Raw genomic sequence first — 17,344 nt, 5'->3', positions numbered from 1 at the left:
CTGGGACTTGAACTCAGGACCTCTGGAAGAGCAGTCAGTGCTCTTACCTGCTGAGCCATCTCTCCAGCCCAACAGCTCCGTTTTCTTTCTCCTTCAAAGATGTTTCTCTTCCCAAGACTCTGGGAGCAGCTATGAGTCTTCCCCACTTGGGTCCCGTCTCAACTTTGCTTCCCTTCATCTTTGAGGTTCTTCCTTAGTGACTCATCTATTCACAAGGTACCAGAGAGAAAGAAAAATATCTAAGTTTAACGTAACAGTTTGCCAAGTACCTTTATACGTTTTATTTTATTTATTTGTGTCTTAGCATGGGACGATCTCCAAAATGTGTAACTAGTTCCGCCGAATCTTGCTGTTTGTTTTTGAGGCAGAGTCTCACTCTGTAGTCTTGTCTGCTTTGGAGCCTGATATGTACACTAGGTTGGCCTTGAACCTGTAAAGATCTGCTTATCTCAGCTTCCTGAGGGCTGGGATTAAAGGTTCATACAGCCACGCTCTGCATTTCACCTTTAAAATATTGCTATTCTTTTTTTTTTAAGATTTATTTTATTTATTTTATGTATATGAGTACACTGTAGCTGTACAGATGGTTGTGAGCCTTCATCTGGTTTCTGGGAATTGAACTCAGGGCCTCTGCTTGTTCCAGGTCCCAAGATTTATTAATTATTAATTATTAATATTATTAATTATTTTATTATATTATGATATGTAAGTACACTGTAGCTGTCAGAACAGGGCATCAGATCTCATTAAAATCATGGTTATGGCCAGGCAGTGGTGGCACACACCTTTAATCCCAGCACTTGGGAGGCAGAGGCAGGCGGATTTCTGAGTTCAAGGCCAGCCTGGTCTACAAAGTGAGTTCCAGGACAGCCAGGGCTATACAGAGAAACCCTGTCTTGAAAAACCAAAAAAAAAAAAAAAAAAGAAAGGAAGGAAGAAAAGAAAAGAAAAGAAATCATGGTTGTGAGCCACCATGTGATTGCTGAGATTTGAACTCAGGACCTTTGGAAGAACCAAACATTGCTCTTAACTACTGAGCCATCTCTAAAGCCCCAAACTACTACTCTTCTTAATAGTCATTTCTGGTGCTTTCTCAAGTTAAACTCCCCCACCTCCTGCCCCCAGAGACAAGGTCTTACTATGTAGCCAGGTCTGAGCTCGAAGCCAGCAAGTTGAATCCCCTTTTGTTACTTTCACTGGACTCCACCCTTGCCCAGACTTCTACCACAGCATTGTAGCTGGTCTTTGTGTACTCTGCCGGTTCTTTTTTCTTCCATCCTTCTCCACCCCTTTTCTTCCACCCTTTGAACCCTCTAACTCTAGGTAGGAGAGAAAAACGGATAGAGGGGAGATCCCTGAATAAAGTCAATAAAGTCAGCAAGGTCAGGGATCAGAACGGGGTAAACCATTCCCTGCTGGTTAAGGGCGGCAAGATCCTTGGGGCCAGTTTGATCTTCACCGTCAGGATATCTAACTTCTTCTTCTTGTTGTTTTGTTTTGTTTTTTTTCGAGACAGGGTTTCTCTGTGTAGCCTTGGCTGTCCTGAAACTCAAGCCACCACCACCCGGCCTTGTTGTTGTTCCTTCTTTGCACACAACTACTTAACAAAGGGCCACCAACAATGACCTAACAAAGGGCCACCAACAATGACCAACAACAGCCAGCAGCAGCCTCAACAGCCAACAGCAGCCAGTAATTGTCAACAATAGCCACTACAGCTAACAATAGCCAAAAAAAAAAAAAGCCAGTAACAACCAACCAACAACCTACCACCTCACCTTCTACCCTAACATTTTTTACACCCTCTGAGAAGTCCCCAGAGTTCCATAGTCACACAATCACAGAAACTATCTGCAGCTGGCAAAACCATGCTCCTCTTAGAGCATGAGGCAAATCATAGTCAGCTGAAGCAGCCCCGTATCCCACACCGGGCATTAAAACGGAAACATAAAAAATAAAATAAAACAAAATAAGAAATAAACCGGAAACATAGTCTTATAATATCTCAGTATTTTTTTTTTTTTAAAAAAAACAACAGTCCAAACTTCTCATGACCTATAACAATATGCCTTTCTAGCGCATGTTTCTGTTTCCTATTAGACTGCAAGGTCTACATTGCTGCATAGGGATTGCTGTTGGTTGTTGTTTGTTTGTTTCTTTGTTTTCAAGACAGGGTTTCTCTGTGTAGCTCTGGTTGTCCTGGAACTCACTCTGTAGACCAGGCTGGCCTCGAACTCAGAGATCTGCCTGCCTCTGCTTCCCAAGTGCAGGGATTAAAGGTGTGTCCCACTACTGCCAGGCAGAATTTTGTTTTTTGAGAAGTGGTGTCTAGCCCACATTGGCCTGAGACTCATAACACCTGTATCTCTACCTCTCCATTGCTGGAAGCACAGGCGTGCACCCATTCTTGGCCTGTTGTGTTTTTTTTAAATATTTTTTTATTATTTATTTATTAATTAAATGTGAGTACATTGTAGCTGTCTTCAGACTTTTTTAAAGATGTATATATTTATTTATTTTTAATTTTTTAAGAAGTCTTTTTTCTTTTAAGATTTATTTATTTTTATTAATTATATGTAAGTACACCGTAGCTGTCTTCAGACACCCCAGAGGAGGGCATCAGATCTCATTACGGATGGTTGTGAGCCACCACGTGTTGTCTGGGATTTGAACTCAGGACCTTTGGAAGAGCAGTTGGTGCTCTTACCCACTGAGCCATCTCTCCAGCCCCCTCCCTGCTCCCCTCCCCGCTGTTGTCTTTCTGGATGCTGTCCTTTCTTCCCTCTGACGGTCACCTAGGCTCTTACACTGTGGACAACCGCAGTGCTCTTCATGGTCTTCTTGCTGATAATGTTTTTCTTGTAAAAGCAATCCCCCTCCCTCTGCAGAAATAATCTAGAAATGGTATTTGTTTGCTTATTTTACTTGATATTGTCTTGTATACAATGGAGGGAACTCATGCCGTGGTACGTGTGTGGGGGTCAGAGGGCGATGTTTGTATAGGTTTCAGGGAGTGGACTCAGGTCATTTGGCTTATGTGGCAAGTACTTGTGGCTGCTGAGCCATATTCTCAGCCGGAGCAGTGCTGCTTGTGTGAGGACTAAGTTAGAAAAACCTCCTCTAATAGTCAAGACCCTTCCATAGATCTTTACCTGTATTTTTTATATCTACCCTTTTGAAGATATTCTAAAGATTTATTTTATTTATTTATTTATTTATTTATTGTATATCAGTACACTGTAGCTATACAGATGGTTTGAGCCACCATGTGGTTCCTGGGATTTGAACTCAGGACCTTTGGAAGAGCAGTTGGTGCTCTTAACCGCTGAGCCATCTCTCCAGCTGGTATTTTTCTTATAATTACCCAGATTTCCCCCTTCTACTTGTAATTTCCTTATTGCTTTTGAACCTCTTTCTTTAAGACCTAACTTTTTATTGTTTTTTTAAAGATTTATTTATTTAATATATGTCAATACACTGTAGCTGTCTTCAGACACTCTGAAAGAGGCCGTTAGATCTCATTACGGGTGGTTGTGACCCACCATGTGGTTGCTGGGATTTGAGCTCAGGACCTCTGGAAAAGCAATCAGTGCTCTTAACCGCTGAGCCATCTCTCCAGCCCCCAAGCACCCACTTCAATCTTATCTTCCCTAGGAAGCTTTTGACTCTTTGGTCCTAATGTCTTTCTTTTACATATTACTATTTATCACTATATGACTTACTATTACAGCATATTTAGACATATCTATACTGTCATGATATGATATTATATTATTATATAAATATAATATCATATATTATCATCTATGTCAGGGATCGTCAGTTTTGATTTATGAGCCAAATACAGCTTCCTGTAGATAAGCGTGGTTTTACTGGGGCTATAGACATAGCTCAGGGGTTAAGAGCCTGGACAGCTCTTAAGAGGAGCTTGGTCTTAGCATCCACACCAGGGTGGCTCACAACTACTTGTAACTCCAGTTCCAGGCAATTCCGTGACCTCTCTGGCCTCCATTAACACCTGCACTTCCGTGTACAGTGTTCCCTCCCCAGGAGTACACATGCACATCATCAAACGCAAACTAAATCAGGGGCTCAGCAATTAGGAGCACTGGCTGCTCTTCCAGAGGACCCAAGTTCAATTCTTAGCACTCACATGGTGACTTATAACTGTCTGTAACTCCAGTCCTAGGGGATCCAATGCCCTCTTCTGACTTCTGTAGGCACCGGGCATCATATGGTACACAGATATACACTTACGCACATAAAGCAAAATAAAAATAATTTTTTTTTTTTTTTTTGTTTTTTTTTTTCGAGACAGGGTTTCTCTGTATAGCCCTGGCTGTCCTGGAACTCACTCTGGAGACCAGGCTGGCCTCAAACTCAGAAATCCGCCTGCCTCTGCCTCCCAAGTGCTGGGATTAAAGGCGTGCGCCACCACCACCCGGCTAAAAATAATTTTAAAAATAAAGCTGGGCGGTGGTGGTGCACGCCTTTAATCCCAGCACTTGGGAGGCAGAGGCAGGTGGATTTCTGAGTTCGAGGCCAGCCTGGTCTACAGAGTGAGTTCCAGGACAGCCAGGGCTACACAGAGAAACCCTGTTTCGAAAAACCAAAATAAATAAATAAATAAATAAATAAATAAATAAATCAGAGTCAGAGGGTTAGCATGATGGTTAAGAACATTTGCTACTCTGACAGAGGGACCTAAGTTCAGTTCCCATGGAGGCTCACAACCACCTGTAACTCCAGCTCCAGGGATCTGACACCCTCTTCTGGCCTTCTTGAGCACTTGGTACACATACAGTATATGCAGGAAAATACTTAACTACATTAAAAAGATAATTTGTTATTATTTTGTATGTTTTTTTCCTTTCCCTTTATTTTTTCTTTCTTTGAAAAAAGTTCTCTCTATTATGTAGCTGTGGCTGTCCTGGAACTCATTATATATACCAGGCTGGCAACAAACTCACAGAAAAACTACTTGCCTCTGCTTTCCAAGTGTTAGGATTAAAAGTGCACCACTATACCCAACAAAAACAAATCTTTAAAAAAATGAAATAATGGGCTGGAGAGATGGCTCAGTAGTTAAGAGTACTGACTGCTCTTCCGAAGGTTCTGAGTTCAAATCCCAGTAACCACATGATGGTTCACAAGCATCCGTAACGAGATCTGACTCCCTCTTCTGGTGTTTCTAAAGACAGATACAGTGTTCTTACATATAATAATAAATAAATCCTTGGGCCCAGCCAGCAGGGCCAGAGTGAGCACAGCCAGAGCGAGAAGTCCTGAGTTCAATTCCCAGCAACCACATGATGGCTCACAATCATCTGTACAGCTATAGTGTATTCATATATAAAATAAATAAATCTTTTTAAAAAATGAATAATAAAAAAACCCAGATCCTACAATACATCATTGTTCCCCATCATGTAGTATTATTAGTTTCTTGGGGAATATAGCTTATTTAAAAAAAAAGAAATTTTTTTTTACACTGTCTTAGTTAGTGCCATGAACTGGGTTGCTTCGGGGACCCCTTGCTCCGTGGGGTGATAAAAGTTCTGGCCTGGTGGGCAAAGAATTTGTCTAGTGACAAACAGACACAGCACAGGGGAATGTTGTAGCTGAATGTAATTTGTACAAAGTAGAAATCAGCCTTATATAGTATACAGAAAACAGGGCAAACTACAGAAGCCACATAGGCAGGAGATGGCTACATCAAGGTCAGTAAAATCAAACAGCCAGGTGCAAGGTGGAGGAGCAGTGGTGTCCTTCTTCTTGGGCTATTCTGGCAGCCACAAGATAAACTCTCAGGGTTTGTCTGAGGCAAGCAGCTGGAGGTCCTTGAGAATAACCTTGGCTATAACATAGATAATTAGTGACAGAAGCCCTATAACTTCTCTCTGGTTAGTAAAGCAATTCTGCCTTATGTGGGACTGCTCTGATAATTAGTGCCTAATTGCTATCTCTAACTTTGGAGACACCCTGTCGGATAAGACAGCTTCTTTGTAGAAATTCCAAGCTAACTACAGCTAGGAAATCAATTAGGATTATTGAAACACTGTGAAGGACAGGAAATAATGTTCAATCTCAGTTTTAGCTAATAATAAAATATTTCTTAGGGCATCTTTATGCCTGAGTAAAGAAAGCATGCAGATCTCCCCACAGACTTTAGCAGAGGCCAATCTGGAACACAACTGAGCTAGGAGACATCAGCGACTGGGCTACCTCAGGAGACTGGCCAGAGTGTACGTCTCAGGTCTAAGATCAGGTTTTTAGGCCTGTCTAGACACTACTGAAGTAGACGAGTTCTGTGTGACAAGTTAGGGTTTTACTGCTGTGAACAGACACCATGACCAAGGCAACTCTTATAAAAGACAACACTTAAGTGGGAGGCTTACAGGTTCAAGGGTTCAGTCTGTTTTCATCAAGGTGAGAGCATGGCAGCATCCAGGCAGATATAGTGCAGGTGGAGCTGCGAGTTCTACATCTTCATCTGAAGGCTGCTAGTGGAAGACTGACTTCCAGGTATCCAGGATGACAGTATTAAAGCCCAGGTCCACAGTGACTCATGTACTCCAACAAGGCTACACCTCATCATAGCACCACTCCCTGGGCCAAGCATATACAAACCACCACATTCCAATCCCTGGCCCCCATAGTCTTGTTCAAACACATTGAGTCCATGAGTGCCATACCTACTACAGCATAATAAAAGACATTTAGTCCAATTTCCAAAGCCCCCATAGTCTATAGCAGTCTCAACAATGTTAAAAGTCCAAAGTTGAAAGTCTCTTCTGAGATTCATCCAATCACTTAACTATAATCCCCAAAGGAAACAGGTTGGGCTCTGCACCTCTATGTCTGATACCAAAGCACTCTTTAGATCTCCAACTTCTTTTTCATCTTTGTTGACTGCAATAAACTTCTTTCTCCTGGGCTGGTTCCACACTCTGTCAGCAGTTTTCCTCCACAGATAGCCCACAGCTCTGGCATCTTGAACATCTTGGGGTTTCCAAGGTAACTTCAATGTTACAGCTTCTTGTTTCAATACCTGGGATTCACACATGATCTTCTGGGCTCCTCCAAAGGGCTGGTATCACTTAACCAGCTCTGCCCTCTGTGGCATGCTAACCATTCCACTGCCACTGCTGTTCTTGGTGATCATCCCATGGTACTGGCATCTCCAATACACTGGGGTCTTCTGCTGCAACTAAACTTCACCAATAGCCTCTCATAGGCTCTCTTCATGGTGCCAAGCTTCAACTCCTTTGTATGACCCCTTCAGTCTTGGGTCATCAACTACAACTGAGGCTGCACTTTCTCTGGCCTCTCACAGTGCCAAACTTCACCTGTTCTCCATGACCCCTTATAAGGCCAACATTTAATTGGAGCTGGCTTACAGGTTCAGAGGTTCTGTCCATTTTCATCAAGATGGGAGTATGACAGCATCCAGGGAGGCATGGTGCAGGAGGAGTTGAGAGTTCTACATCTTCATCTGAAGGCTGCTAGCAGAATACTGACTTCCAGGCAGTTAGGATGAGGATCTTAAAGCCTAGGCCCATAGTGACTCACGTACTCCAACAAGGCTACATCTTCTAATAGTACCACTTACTGGGCCAAGCATATACAGATCATCAAATACACTAAAATTTAATTACTGTATGTGTGAGTATATGCCACGTTCCCACGTTTGTACAGGCACCTGTGCAGGCCAGAAGAGGGTACCAGATACCCTGGAGTTGGAGTACATACATAGTTGTGAACCACTGGATGTGTTTCTGGGAATTGTGCATGGGACTTCTGGAACAGCAGCAAGTGCTCTTAACTGCTGAGCCCTCTCTCCAGCACTTCCCCTAAAACTTAAAGAGAAGACACAGTGTAGCCCATGAAATCCAAACTTCAGTGGTCACAAATCCATTTATATCAGATGCAGCCATAACTGTTTGTTGACATAATTATTTGTGCCCGTATTCAAGTGCAATGGGAGATGGCTCAGCAAAGAGTATAGAGATCTTATGAAGAGAAAAAGAAAAATTATTATTTGATGGTTACCTGGAAAGCTAGCTGATCCTTAACCTAGATGGTGAATTCTCATTATCATTTCAAAGCTCGTTTCATAGCAGCAAGAATTAAGGTTTGTTTCACTAAGGACAACCTTTTTGATGCTCATTAACCATTCATTAGGAAGATTCCAGAGGAGTGTGCTGCACAGAGTGAGTAGGAGCTAGCTCGCCTCGTTAGAACTTTAGTAACTGAGGCAACCAGATTCCCATTAGAAACACAACCGCGGGCTCTCAGAGGGATCTTCCCCTCCTCTTCCTTATTTCTAACCCAACAGAGGAAATGTCTAAACACCAAGAGTCAAGTTAGAAAAAAGACTTCTTTGAATCTGGCTGTAGAGAAGAGACCAAATCATGATGGGTGTGACCAGCCATAGTTACAGTTGCTTTTTTGGTTTTTGTTTTTGTTTTTCGAGACAGGGTTTCTCTGTGTAGGCTCGGCTGTCCTGGAACTCACACTGTAGACCAGGCTAGCCTCGAACTCAGAAATCTGCCTGCCTCTGCCTCCCAAGTGCTAGGACTAAAGGTGTGCGCCACCACCACCCAGCTTTTTTTTTTTTTTTAAAGATTTGTTTATTTTATGTGTGTATGAGTACACTGTAGCTGTACAGATGGTTGTGAGCCTTCATGTGGGAATTGAACTCAGGACCTTCAGAAGAACAGTCAGTGCCCGTAACCGCTGAGCCAGCCCCAGGCCTTCACAGTTACAGTTGTAACAATCTGTGACACTACTAACAGAAGCATATACCTATGAAAGCTGAGAGCATCCGGGTTTGGCCGACTGAAGCTGTAAAAGAAATTTTTACAATGCCAACAAGAACCGTGGGCATGAGCGTTTAAAGGACTTCCTCAGATAAACAGAACTGCACTTAACTAAAGTTATCAGAAGGTCCATGCTCTTACCTGTGTTCTCTTTATTTTCTTCTTCCTCACTTTTTCCTTAAAAGATAGATACCATGCGGGAGTTGAGCTAAGGCTCAAGAGCATTACCTGTTCTTCAAGAGGACCAGAGTTCAGTTCCTTCAGCGACTACTTACTACTTCTCTTTTTTCCTTACCGGTTCCCTACTTCGTTTTCTGTCTTCTCATCCCCCATGGTCTCCCCCCTCCTTCCCGCTCTCTCCGGTCTTACCCTAGTTTGGAAATGCAGCAGATTTCTGGGCCTGCCACCACTGGGTTCAAGGAGCTGTCAGTCTGCGCTAGGCAGAGTTTCTATTGGTTGGGCTGGAGGCAGGGACCGCAGCTCACTATAAAAGGTGGAGCCGGTCAAGGCGCCGGGAGCAGCTGACAGGACCAGGTCAGAAGGGGCTCCCAGAGCAGCGCAGCAGCCGGAGTGCCTGGGGCCGCACGAAGCAGCAGCTCGCAACGTGCACTCTCCCCTCCGAGCCCGCCAGGGCCCCTACCCCGGAGCCCAGCAACTCTCGGTCGCGGTCCGCGCACGCATCTCCAAGGACCCCTCGTCTCACCTGCGCCTGCCACGCCCCGTCCGGCCGCCAGAATGAGCGAGGTGAGTGGTGCCACTCGTCACACACCCCGCCACCTCCCGCGCTCCGGGCCAGGGCTGCGGCGGGGAGAAGGCTGCGGCTCCAGGTTCCCGGGAAGCGAGAGGTACTCTCTCTGGATGGACACCACTGCCCCTCTAGGAGAGCCCCCCCAACCCCCCGCCACCTCCCGGCTCTCTGAAGCCACTGGCAGGGGTTGCTTTTAGCCTAACAATTGCGATGGTGCTTTGGGGAGGGGGTGACTGGAGTCAGCTGTAAGCGGGAACTGAGCTCTCGGGGTGATAAGCTGCCTCTTGGGGTGCTATCCTCCGCATCTATCTTACTGCTCCGAGGTTACCATGGCTTTCTTTGATGCCCTCACTTCAGTTCTTTTCGGCTTCCGCTAGGATTGTGTGGTACCTGCACTCCGTAAGCAGCAACCAACAGCTCCCTTCCCTGGCCACCTAACTCCCTCCCTTCAGGTGACAGTTTTCACTCATTCAGTGAGGAACGATGGGGGTACCTGCCGTCCATGAATACTGTGAAGGAGGAAGGCACATCTAGCACCTAGAGAGATGTACTCTTCCAGAGTAGATCTCCCTCTGCAGTTTACATCCAAATCTTCGCACAGGTTCGTGGTGATGGTCATGGGAGTCAACAGGGTTCTTTAACTGGTTGACGCCGTTCAAAGAACACTGTCCATGGTAAGACTTTAAGAAGACCCGTCCCTATTGTCTGACTTAATTTGTAGCATCCCGGGCAGATCCTCTTATCAGGAGCCAAGATTGTCATTCCCGGATGATGTTGGTCTACTCAGGGGCAGCTCATGCCTTCCTTCTGGGGCTCTTTTCCTAGTAAGCCTGCCCTTGTGTTCAATACGTTTCTCAGCAGTATGCCAGAGCCTAGTTGTGCTTCTTGGTAGCTATGCGGCCTTGGGAGCATCACTTAGTGTCTCTGTTTCGGCTTTCTGTCTGTAAAATGAAGGTAATACTGGTTGTTCTAAAAGATTAAATTATATATGCTAAGTACTTTAAACACTCCCTGGCATCTAATGGGCACTCAATCAGGAATCTGACTTAGCTAGTGTGTGTGTGTGTGTGTTTCAAGTTAGTTGGTTACAGAAAACCAGATTAAGAATTGCCAAACCTCCTTAATGATAGAGCACTTGCTAGCATGAGTGGGTTCAATCTCCAGTACTGAAAGCAGAGAGAAAAAGAGAGAGACAGAGACAGAGACAGAGACAGAGAGAATTCCCTGGAGCCCGGGCCTGTTTAGATAGGAAAGATGAATATTTTCAGTAGTTCTGCTGACGCTCACCAAAAGTTATCACCTAGGGAGTCAATTAGTGCCAACTGCTCCGTTGTTTTGGTTGCTATGTCCACTGAGTTTATCCTGGAAAATCCAGCTCGCTTGGTGGGCTGCAGAGGAAGGAAAGTTTCCAGCACCTCCGGCTTGTTGTGACAGTGACCATGGCAATCTTGCAGTAAGAAAATAATAATAAAATGAAAAGGAGTGCCCTTCTCAGGCTTTTGCCAGCTCTAACACGAGAAGGGGGGCTTTCTTTGCTCTTTTACCCTGCCAAGGTCTAGCTAGGGTCCCAACCACTCCTCCCCAAGCATCACGCTTCTAAATCTGACAATTCGAATCCAAGCCATCCCCCACCCGGGAGCTTATCTGAAGACTGTGCTGACATGAGTTTGTGGTTAGTTTGTGTTAACTAACACGAGGAGACGTGCATGGCCCCCCGGGTAGGGCACATGCCAGAGGGCTTTTAAAGTGACATTTAGTGAAGTGCAGTGCTGTTGTGTGATAAAGAGCAGTTTGGAGGGCACTTGGGGACGTCAAATCTTGGGCTACTCTAGACAGTAGCTGAACCCGACTTGGGGGTTCTGCAGGATGATAAGGGTAGGATCCGTCAGTGGGAGACTCTGTACAAGAGTGCTCAGCCTCCTAAGCTGAGCAAACCAGGGCTAGCTAGCAATTTAACCATCCAGGCTACCTCCTAATACAGAGTGGAGCCTTGCTTCGGGGATGAATATTTATAATATCCAGAGACAGCCACCTGGGTGTACACGGAGACCAGCTGTTTCTAAACCAGAACCCCAAGGGGGAGATCTCTTTTTCCCTACAGGCTAAGAACCAGTCTGTTTTCTTCCTCTTGTTAGAAACTCTGATAAAATCGGAAGTGTTTGCCTGGAGCTCTGGAGCCCTGGGGCTTCCTTTCTTTCAGCCCTACCTTATGGACCCCCTCTTTCAAGCTGATGTGCCCCCTGATCTTATGTAGGTTTCACCTCCCCCACCCACTTATTTTCTCGCTTCAGAGACACTGCTTGAAATGAGAAGATTGGGGATGTCTTTAAGAGATTCACGTTTCCACTGAGGAACGAACTGGGGGAAGGAGGTCTGGACCAGGGCAACTGAACGCGTGAGGAAGGTTCTGGTAGGGCTTGCAGAGCAGGACGGCTAGCTCTGCTTTCCCTGGGTGGCTGTCTGCTGTCACTCAGTACTGCAGCGGTGCATTTCTCTGTGTCTGCATGCTCTTGTGCACAGGAGCTGCAGGGAGGGACTCATCTCCACAGCTCGTCTGTGTTCACAGCTGGAGGCAGGACCCGATGGCTGTGAATCACAGTCTGTCTCCTGTCCTTTAATAGCTTTCCCCACTTGGTTCCGGGGAAGCTTGGGTATGGGAAATGTTCAGTCCCGGAGGGCTCTGTCCTATCATCCCTTTTTATGCAGGGTGGCTGGCTGCAGAAAGCAGAATGGCAGGGTTTTTGTAGGAAGCCGTGGCATTTCTCATCTGGGAGGCACTTAGCCGGGTGAATCCTTTGGACCGGCAGTCACTCTGCTGAAGTGGGAGGTCACGGATTACTGACAGCGACAACTCCCACAGTTCCTCTCCCGAGTTTTAGCTGGCAGAGGATAGAGCTAGGGACAGATCATCTAGATCATCAGGAGAGAACTTAAAGCCACTGTTCTCTATTATTCTTCTGAGGGGTTCTTACCTAATGGAAACAAGATACTGCTCTTTGGGGATCACTTTCTCTCCCTGTGCACATCTGTCTTCATCTGCAATCTTCCCCACAAAGGACATTCGGGGTGACGTAGTTCTAGTGAGCCTTCCGTGAGGCAGTTGTTAGGGAACTTGCCATCCAAGTTTCTCTCTCCCTCACTGATGCTTATTATTATATTTTGTTTTATTATTATTTTATTATTACATTATGCTCTATTGTTACTATTTGGTTAAATTGAATATAAAACATAGGACTGACAACTTGTTATTAGAATGGCTACTCTCTTCGGAAATCTGATTTTTTAAAATAGGGAAACTGGAATTTGGTCCACAGCCTTCTTGCGTGGTTCATGCCCTTCTTGCTCACCCATTTCTGTCTTTGGCTTTAGCTGCTTGATTAAGACTTTCTGGTTGTGTGAGAAGCTGATGGTTTTGCCATCTTGTGATTTGAGTATAGAGATGACTCATTCTCCCGAACGGCAGCCATGATGAGGTATCTCACGGAATGACAAGTTTCTGTGGGGCAGGGGTTCATAGGGAGTATAGTGCGTCTGAGGCATCTTTCCTGCTGTCTGTGGAGGGCCCTAACTAGCAGACACGATGGAGACTGTGATCCTGACTGAAGGGAAGGAGATAAACCAACTGCTGTCTTTTCAAAGCATTGGTTCTGCGGATGCTCACCAAGTTTTACATTCTACTTTTCTAAATTTCCAAGTCTTATTTTTTTTTTGGTTTTCCGAGACAGGGTTTCTCTGTGTAGTCCTGGCTGTCCTGGAACTCACTCTGTAGACCAGGCTGGCCTTGAACTCAGAAATCCACCTGCCTCTGCCTCCCAAGTGCTGGGATTAAAGGTGTGTGCCACTACTACCCGGCTCCCAAGTCATTTTTAAAAAGATTTATTTATTTTTATTTATATGAGTACACTGTAGCCTTCAGATACACATCAGAAGAGGGCATCAGATCCCATTACAGATAACCATCTGTAATGAGCCACTATGTGGTTGCTGGGAATTGAACTCAGGACCTCTGGAAGAGCAATCAGTGCTCTTAACCACTGAGCCATCTCTCCAGCCCTCCAAGTCATTTTTGTTGTTGTTGTTGTTTTTTGTTAAATGTGGTTTATCATAGAAAAACTAAATTTTGTCTTGCAAAATCTCTTCAAGGTTGAAAGTCAGGTATATCTTTTGCCAGGATAACCTCAAAATGAAATATCAAGACATTTTAGTGATGGAATTTTAGATTTGCTGAAGAGCTCTAAAGATCATCTGGTCCTATTTTCTGATTTTACAGGTGAGGAACCTGAGCCCGAGTCTTATCTGAATTTGTGAAGTACTAAAAGACAAGGGCACAGTGCTGCTGGTGTCTCTTTCCAAACAAATTTTCTTCAGGACTCTTTTAACGTATTGCTCCATTGACTATAGAATGCTCTCATTAACATGCAGCTTTAAAAAAAAAAAGATACCATGGGGACTGGAGAGATAGCTTAGCGGTTAAGAGCACTAACTGCTCTTCTGAAAGTCCTGAGTTCAAATCCCAGCAACCACATGGCGGCTTACAACCATCTGTAATGAGATCGGACACCCTCTTCTGGTGTGTCTGAAGACAGATAGCGACAGTGTACTTACATATAATTAATAAAATAAATCTCAAAAAAAAAAAAAAAGATACCACTAGAGATCCAACCCAGAACAAATACTTTATCACTAAACTATCGCTTCCATTTAAATTTTAATTAATTAACTTCTTGAGAGATATACTAGTGCCTAGGCCACCTCTTATTACCTTTACCTCCCAAAAGATAGATAGACTTACTGGTATTCACCACCAGTATTCACCACCATGCTTAGACCCTTTTTTTTTTTTTTTTTTTTTGGGTTTTCGAGACAGGGTTTCTCTGTGTAGCCCTGCCTGTCCTGGAACTCACTCTGTAGACCAGGCTGGCCTCGAACTCAAAAATCCACCTGCCTCTGCCTCCCAAGTGCTGGGATTAAGGGCGTGCGCCACCTAGACCCTTTTTATGTTAGGTTGAAACAAGTTTATATTAAGTTGCCCACACTGGCCTTCAACTTGCAACTTTCCTACCTCTGCCTCCCGAGTAATGGAGTTAGAGCCTTGTATCACCACGCCTAACTACCTTCAGCCCCTATCCCCAACACACACACCTTGGTGTTTGACCTAGGACCCCATTGTGTGCTTGAGGTGCTCTGGACTCTGGGTGTTTCTATACTCTTTCTCTGACTCCCGAAGAATGTTGTCTGAGGTTGTTCTTCCACCGCCACCTGCACATACTCACATGTGTACACACACCTGCCACATGCATTACACACACACGCACGTACACACACACATGGGACTGCTCAGAAGCAGAACACCTTTCTAGCATAGATAAAGCCTTTGGGTTTAACTCCTAGCACAGTACATGTCCCCTCTCTCTCACACACAGAAAGCTCAATCAGAAGTAGATTCATAACTCCTTTGTGATGGTACAAATCTGTTGTCTAGGAATGTGGAAGCAGGAGGATGAGTTTGAGTCCTCTTTGGCTGTGGAGCCAGTTCCAGGCCAGTCTCAGGTACGAAGAGAGACCCTGCATCAAAAAAACAAAAACAAAACCAAAAAAAAACCAAAAACAAAAAAAAACAAATGACTAAGCAAAAACAAACAAAGGCTAAGACTGTCTGAAGCTCAGGTGGTAGACGCCTGCTTAGAGCAGACAAAACTCTTAGTTTAATCCCCTGTACCGTGTAGGCCAGGATCCTAGAATCCTAACACTTCAGGAACTGGAGGAATGAGTTTCAGAAATTGGAAAAAGTCCTCCCCAGGTAGTGAGTCTGAGGTCTGGCTGGGTTACACGAGAGCTTGGGAGAGAGCGAGAGAATCTGAAAATCATGAAGAATGAGAATCAGTGAACAGAACACCGAATGCCCTCTTTTTTTTTTTTTTAATGAAATCTGCATTCCTTCAAAGTGTCCTTAAATAAAGGCCCAGAGACCTAGACTTGGTGGCTCGGCGTGGTAGTGTGTGCATTTGCATATAAGCCTAGGACTTAGGAGGTGATAGCTAAGCAGGGGACTGGAGAGCGGTGGCTCAGTAGTTAAGGGCACTCATTGACTGCTCTTCCAGAGGTCCTGAGTTCAATTCCCAGCAACCACATGGTGGCTCACAACCATCTGTAATGGGATCCGATGCCCTCTACTGGTGCGTCTGAAGACAGAGACAGTGTACTCACCTACATTAAATACATAAATAAATCTTTAAAAACAAATAAACAAGGACCTACAACAAAGCGAAACAGTGAATTTAGGCCTTTGGACATTCGTCTCAACGTTCAGACTCACCAAAGCCTGCTTTGTTTTCTTCCTTCCCTTCTTCCCTTCTTTCTTCCTGCATCGCTAGGCTAGCCTAGGCTGACTTAGAACTCAGTGGCTCAGAGTAGCCTTTGAGATCTCGTGGCTCAGCCTCCGGGCTACTGCTGTTACGGGGGATTGAGTTGTTAACACGGGTGAGCTACCACGTATCACAGGGCTGGGCTCGCTCTCTTCGTCAACCCTGAAGCTTGATTTCTGCTTCCGGACTCCAGAAGGCATCACCTGTTTCCCAACCCCCACCCAGGGAAGAGAGGTGGCATTTACCATTCTGTTGTGTTTGGTGCTGCCTCCCTCCCACACAAAGGCCTCCAGCAGAGTGTTTGCTTTGTAGGCTGTAGGGGGATTAATACGTTTATTTTAGAACGTTAACACCGCTGGTGGGATGCACATTGAAGATTATAGTAATAAATGAAGCTTTGGCTTTACTCTCCCCCGCCCCCCATCCCCTACTCCTCAGTATGGGGTAAAGGCTCAGCTCCAAGCTGTGTGGAGAGTGCCACAAATAACCACCCATTAAACCGTGGCAGCCCGTGCTGGGGAGAATGGGCAGGGGGTGTTGACTCATTGCATACCATGAGTTGGCAGGGGCAAAGAGTTCTGCCCCTGACTCTAGTGGGGGGTGGTACTGCTATTCCAGGAAACAGAGTGAGGTGCCAAACCAGGGGGCTATTCCAGAAAACAGGGTGGGTGGCCAAGGGGAGGGGGACAAAACAGGGAGCTGGTGCAGTTTAAGGTCTAGTCTTGTGGTAAGAGGCATCTAAGACGTCAGGCGTCTGGTCTTCTAGAGTTTCTGTGTTAGGAGAGGAATGCGTGTATGGAGAAACTCAAGGAAGGGTTTCTAGCTCTTTTTCTGTTGTTATCTTGAGGGTGACCTTGAGCCAAGCCTTTCTGGAGCTGTTTGAGGACTGCAGCTGGTTACAGTGCTGAAAGAGTTGAAACAGTTCCAACAGATCTCCAAAAACAGCAGCCCAGGGTCGCGCAGGGGCACGGGATCCCAGAGGCTTCAGTAAGGCCTTTAGCGGCGGCTTCCATTGAACACTGGGGGAGAACTGGTCAGCCTAGAAACACCTTCATGGCTGATTAAGAGCAAAGCCTCTTACCACCCACTACCTGGAAAAATAGCCACTAACTCCTGCTCCCTTTTCTTCCTGAAAATGAAGTTTGTGAAATCTTGGATTAGGTCAATCAATAGACAAAGTGTGGCTTGGGGGGGGGCGGTGTTTGTGGGGGAGGGTTTGTGTGTGTGTGTGGGGGGGTTGTTTTGGGAGGGTTGTTTTGGGTTTTGGAGATAGGGTTTTCTCTGTGAAGCCCTGGGTGTCCTAGAAGTCACTCTGTAGACCAGGTTGGCTTTGAACCCACAAGAAATTCTGTCTGCCTCTGCCTCCTGAGTGCAGGGATTAAAAGTATGCACCACCTTCTGAGTTCGAG

The 17,344-nt window shown here is 45.3% G+C and overlaps 1 protein-coding gene across 1 annotated transcript in view; it reads left to right on the top strand.

Moving 5' to 3' along the window:
- Positions 1–9,242: 9,242 nt before the first annotated feature.
- The window catches only part of Pcp4l1 (Purkinje cell protein 4 like 1), a 23,908-nt gene continuing 15,806 nt past the window's right edge, over positions 9,243–17,344 (top strand). The window contains exon 1 of the mRNA XM_031389184.1: positions 9,243–9,566. Coding sequence (XP_031245044.1) covers positions 9,558–9,566 — 9 coding nt within the window. The 5' untranslated portion in view covers positions 9,243–9,557. The remainder of the gene's footprint in view (positions 9,567–17,344) is intronic.

Source organism: Mastomys coucha, unplaced genomic scaffold (assembly GCF_008632895.1).
Source record: "Mastomys coucha isolate ucsf_1 unplaced genomic scaffold, UCSF_Mcou_1 pScaffold1, whole genome shotgun sequence".
Taxonomy (NCBI): Eukaryota; Metazoa; Chordata; class Mammalia; order Rodentia; family Muridae; genus Mastomys; species Mastomys coucha.
Note: the sequence above shows the minus strand (reverse complement) of the source record. Positions and strands in the feature narration are given on the sequence as shown.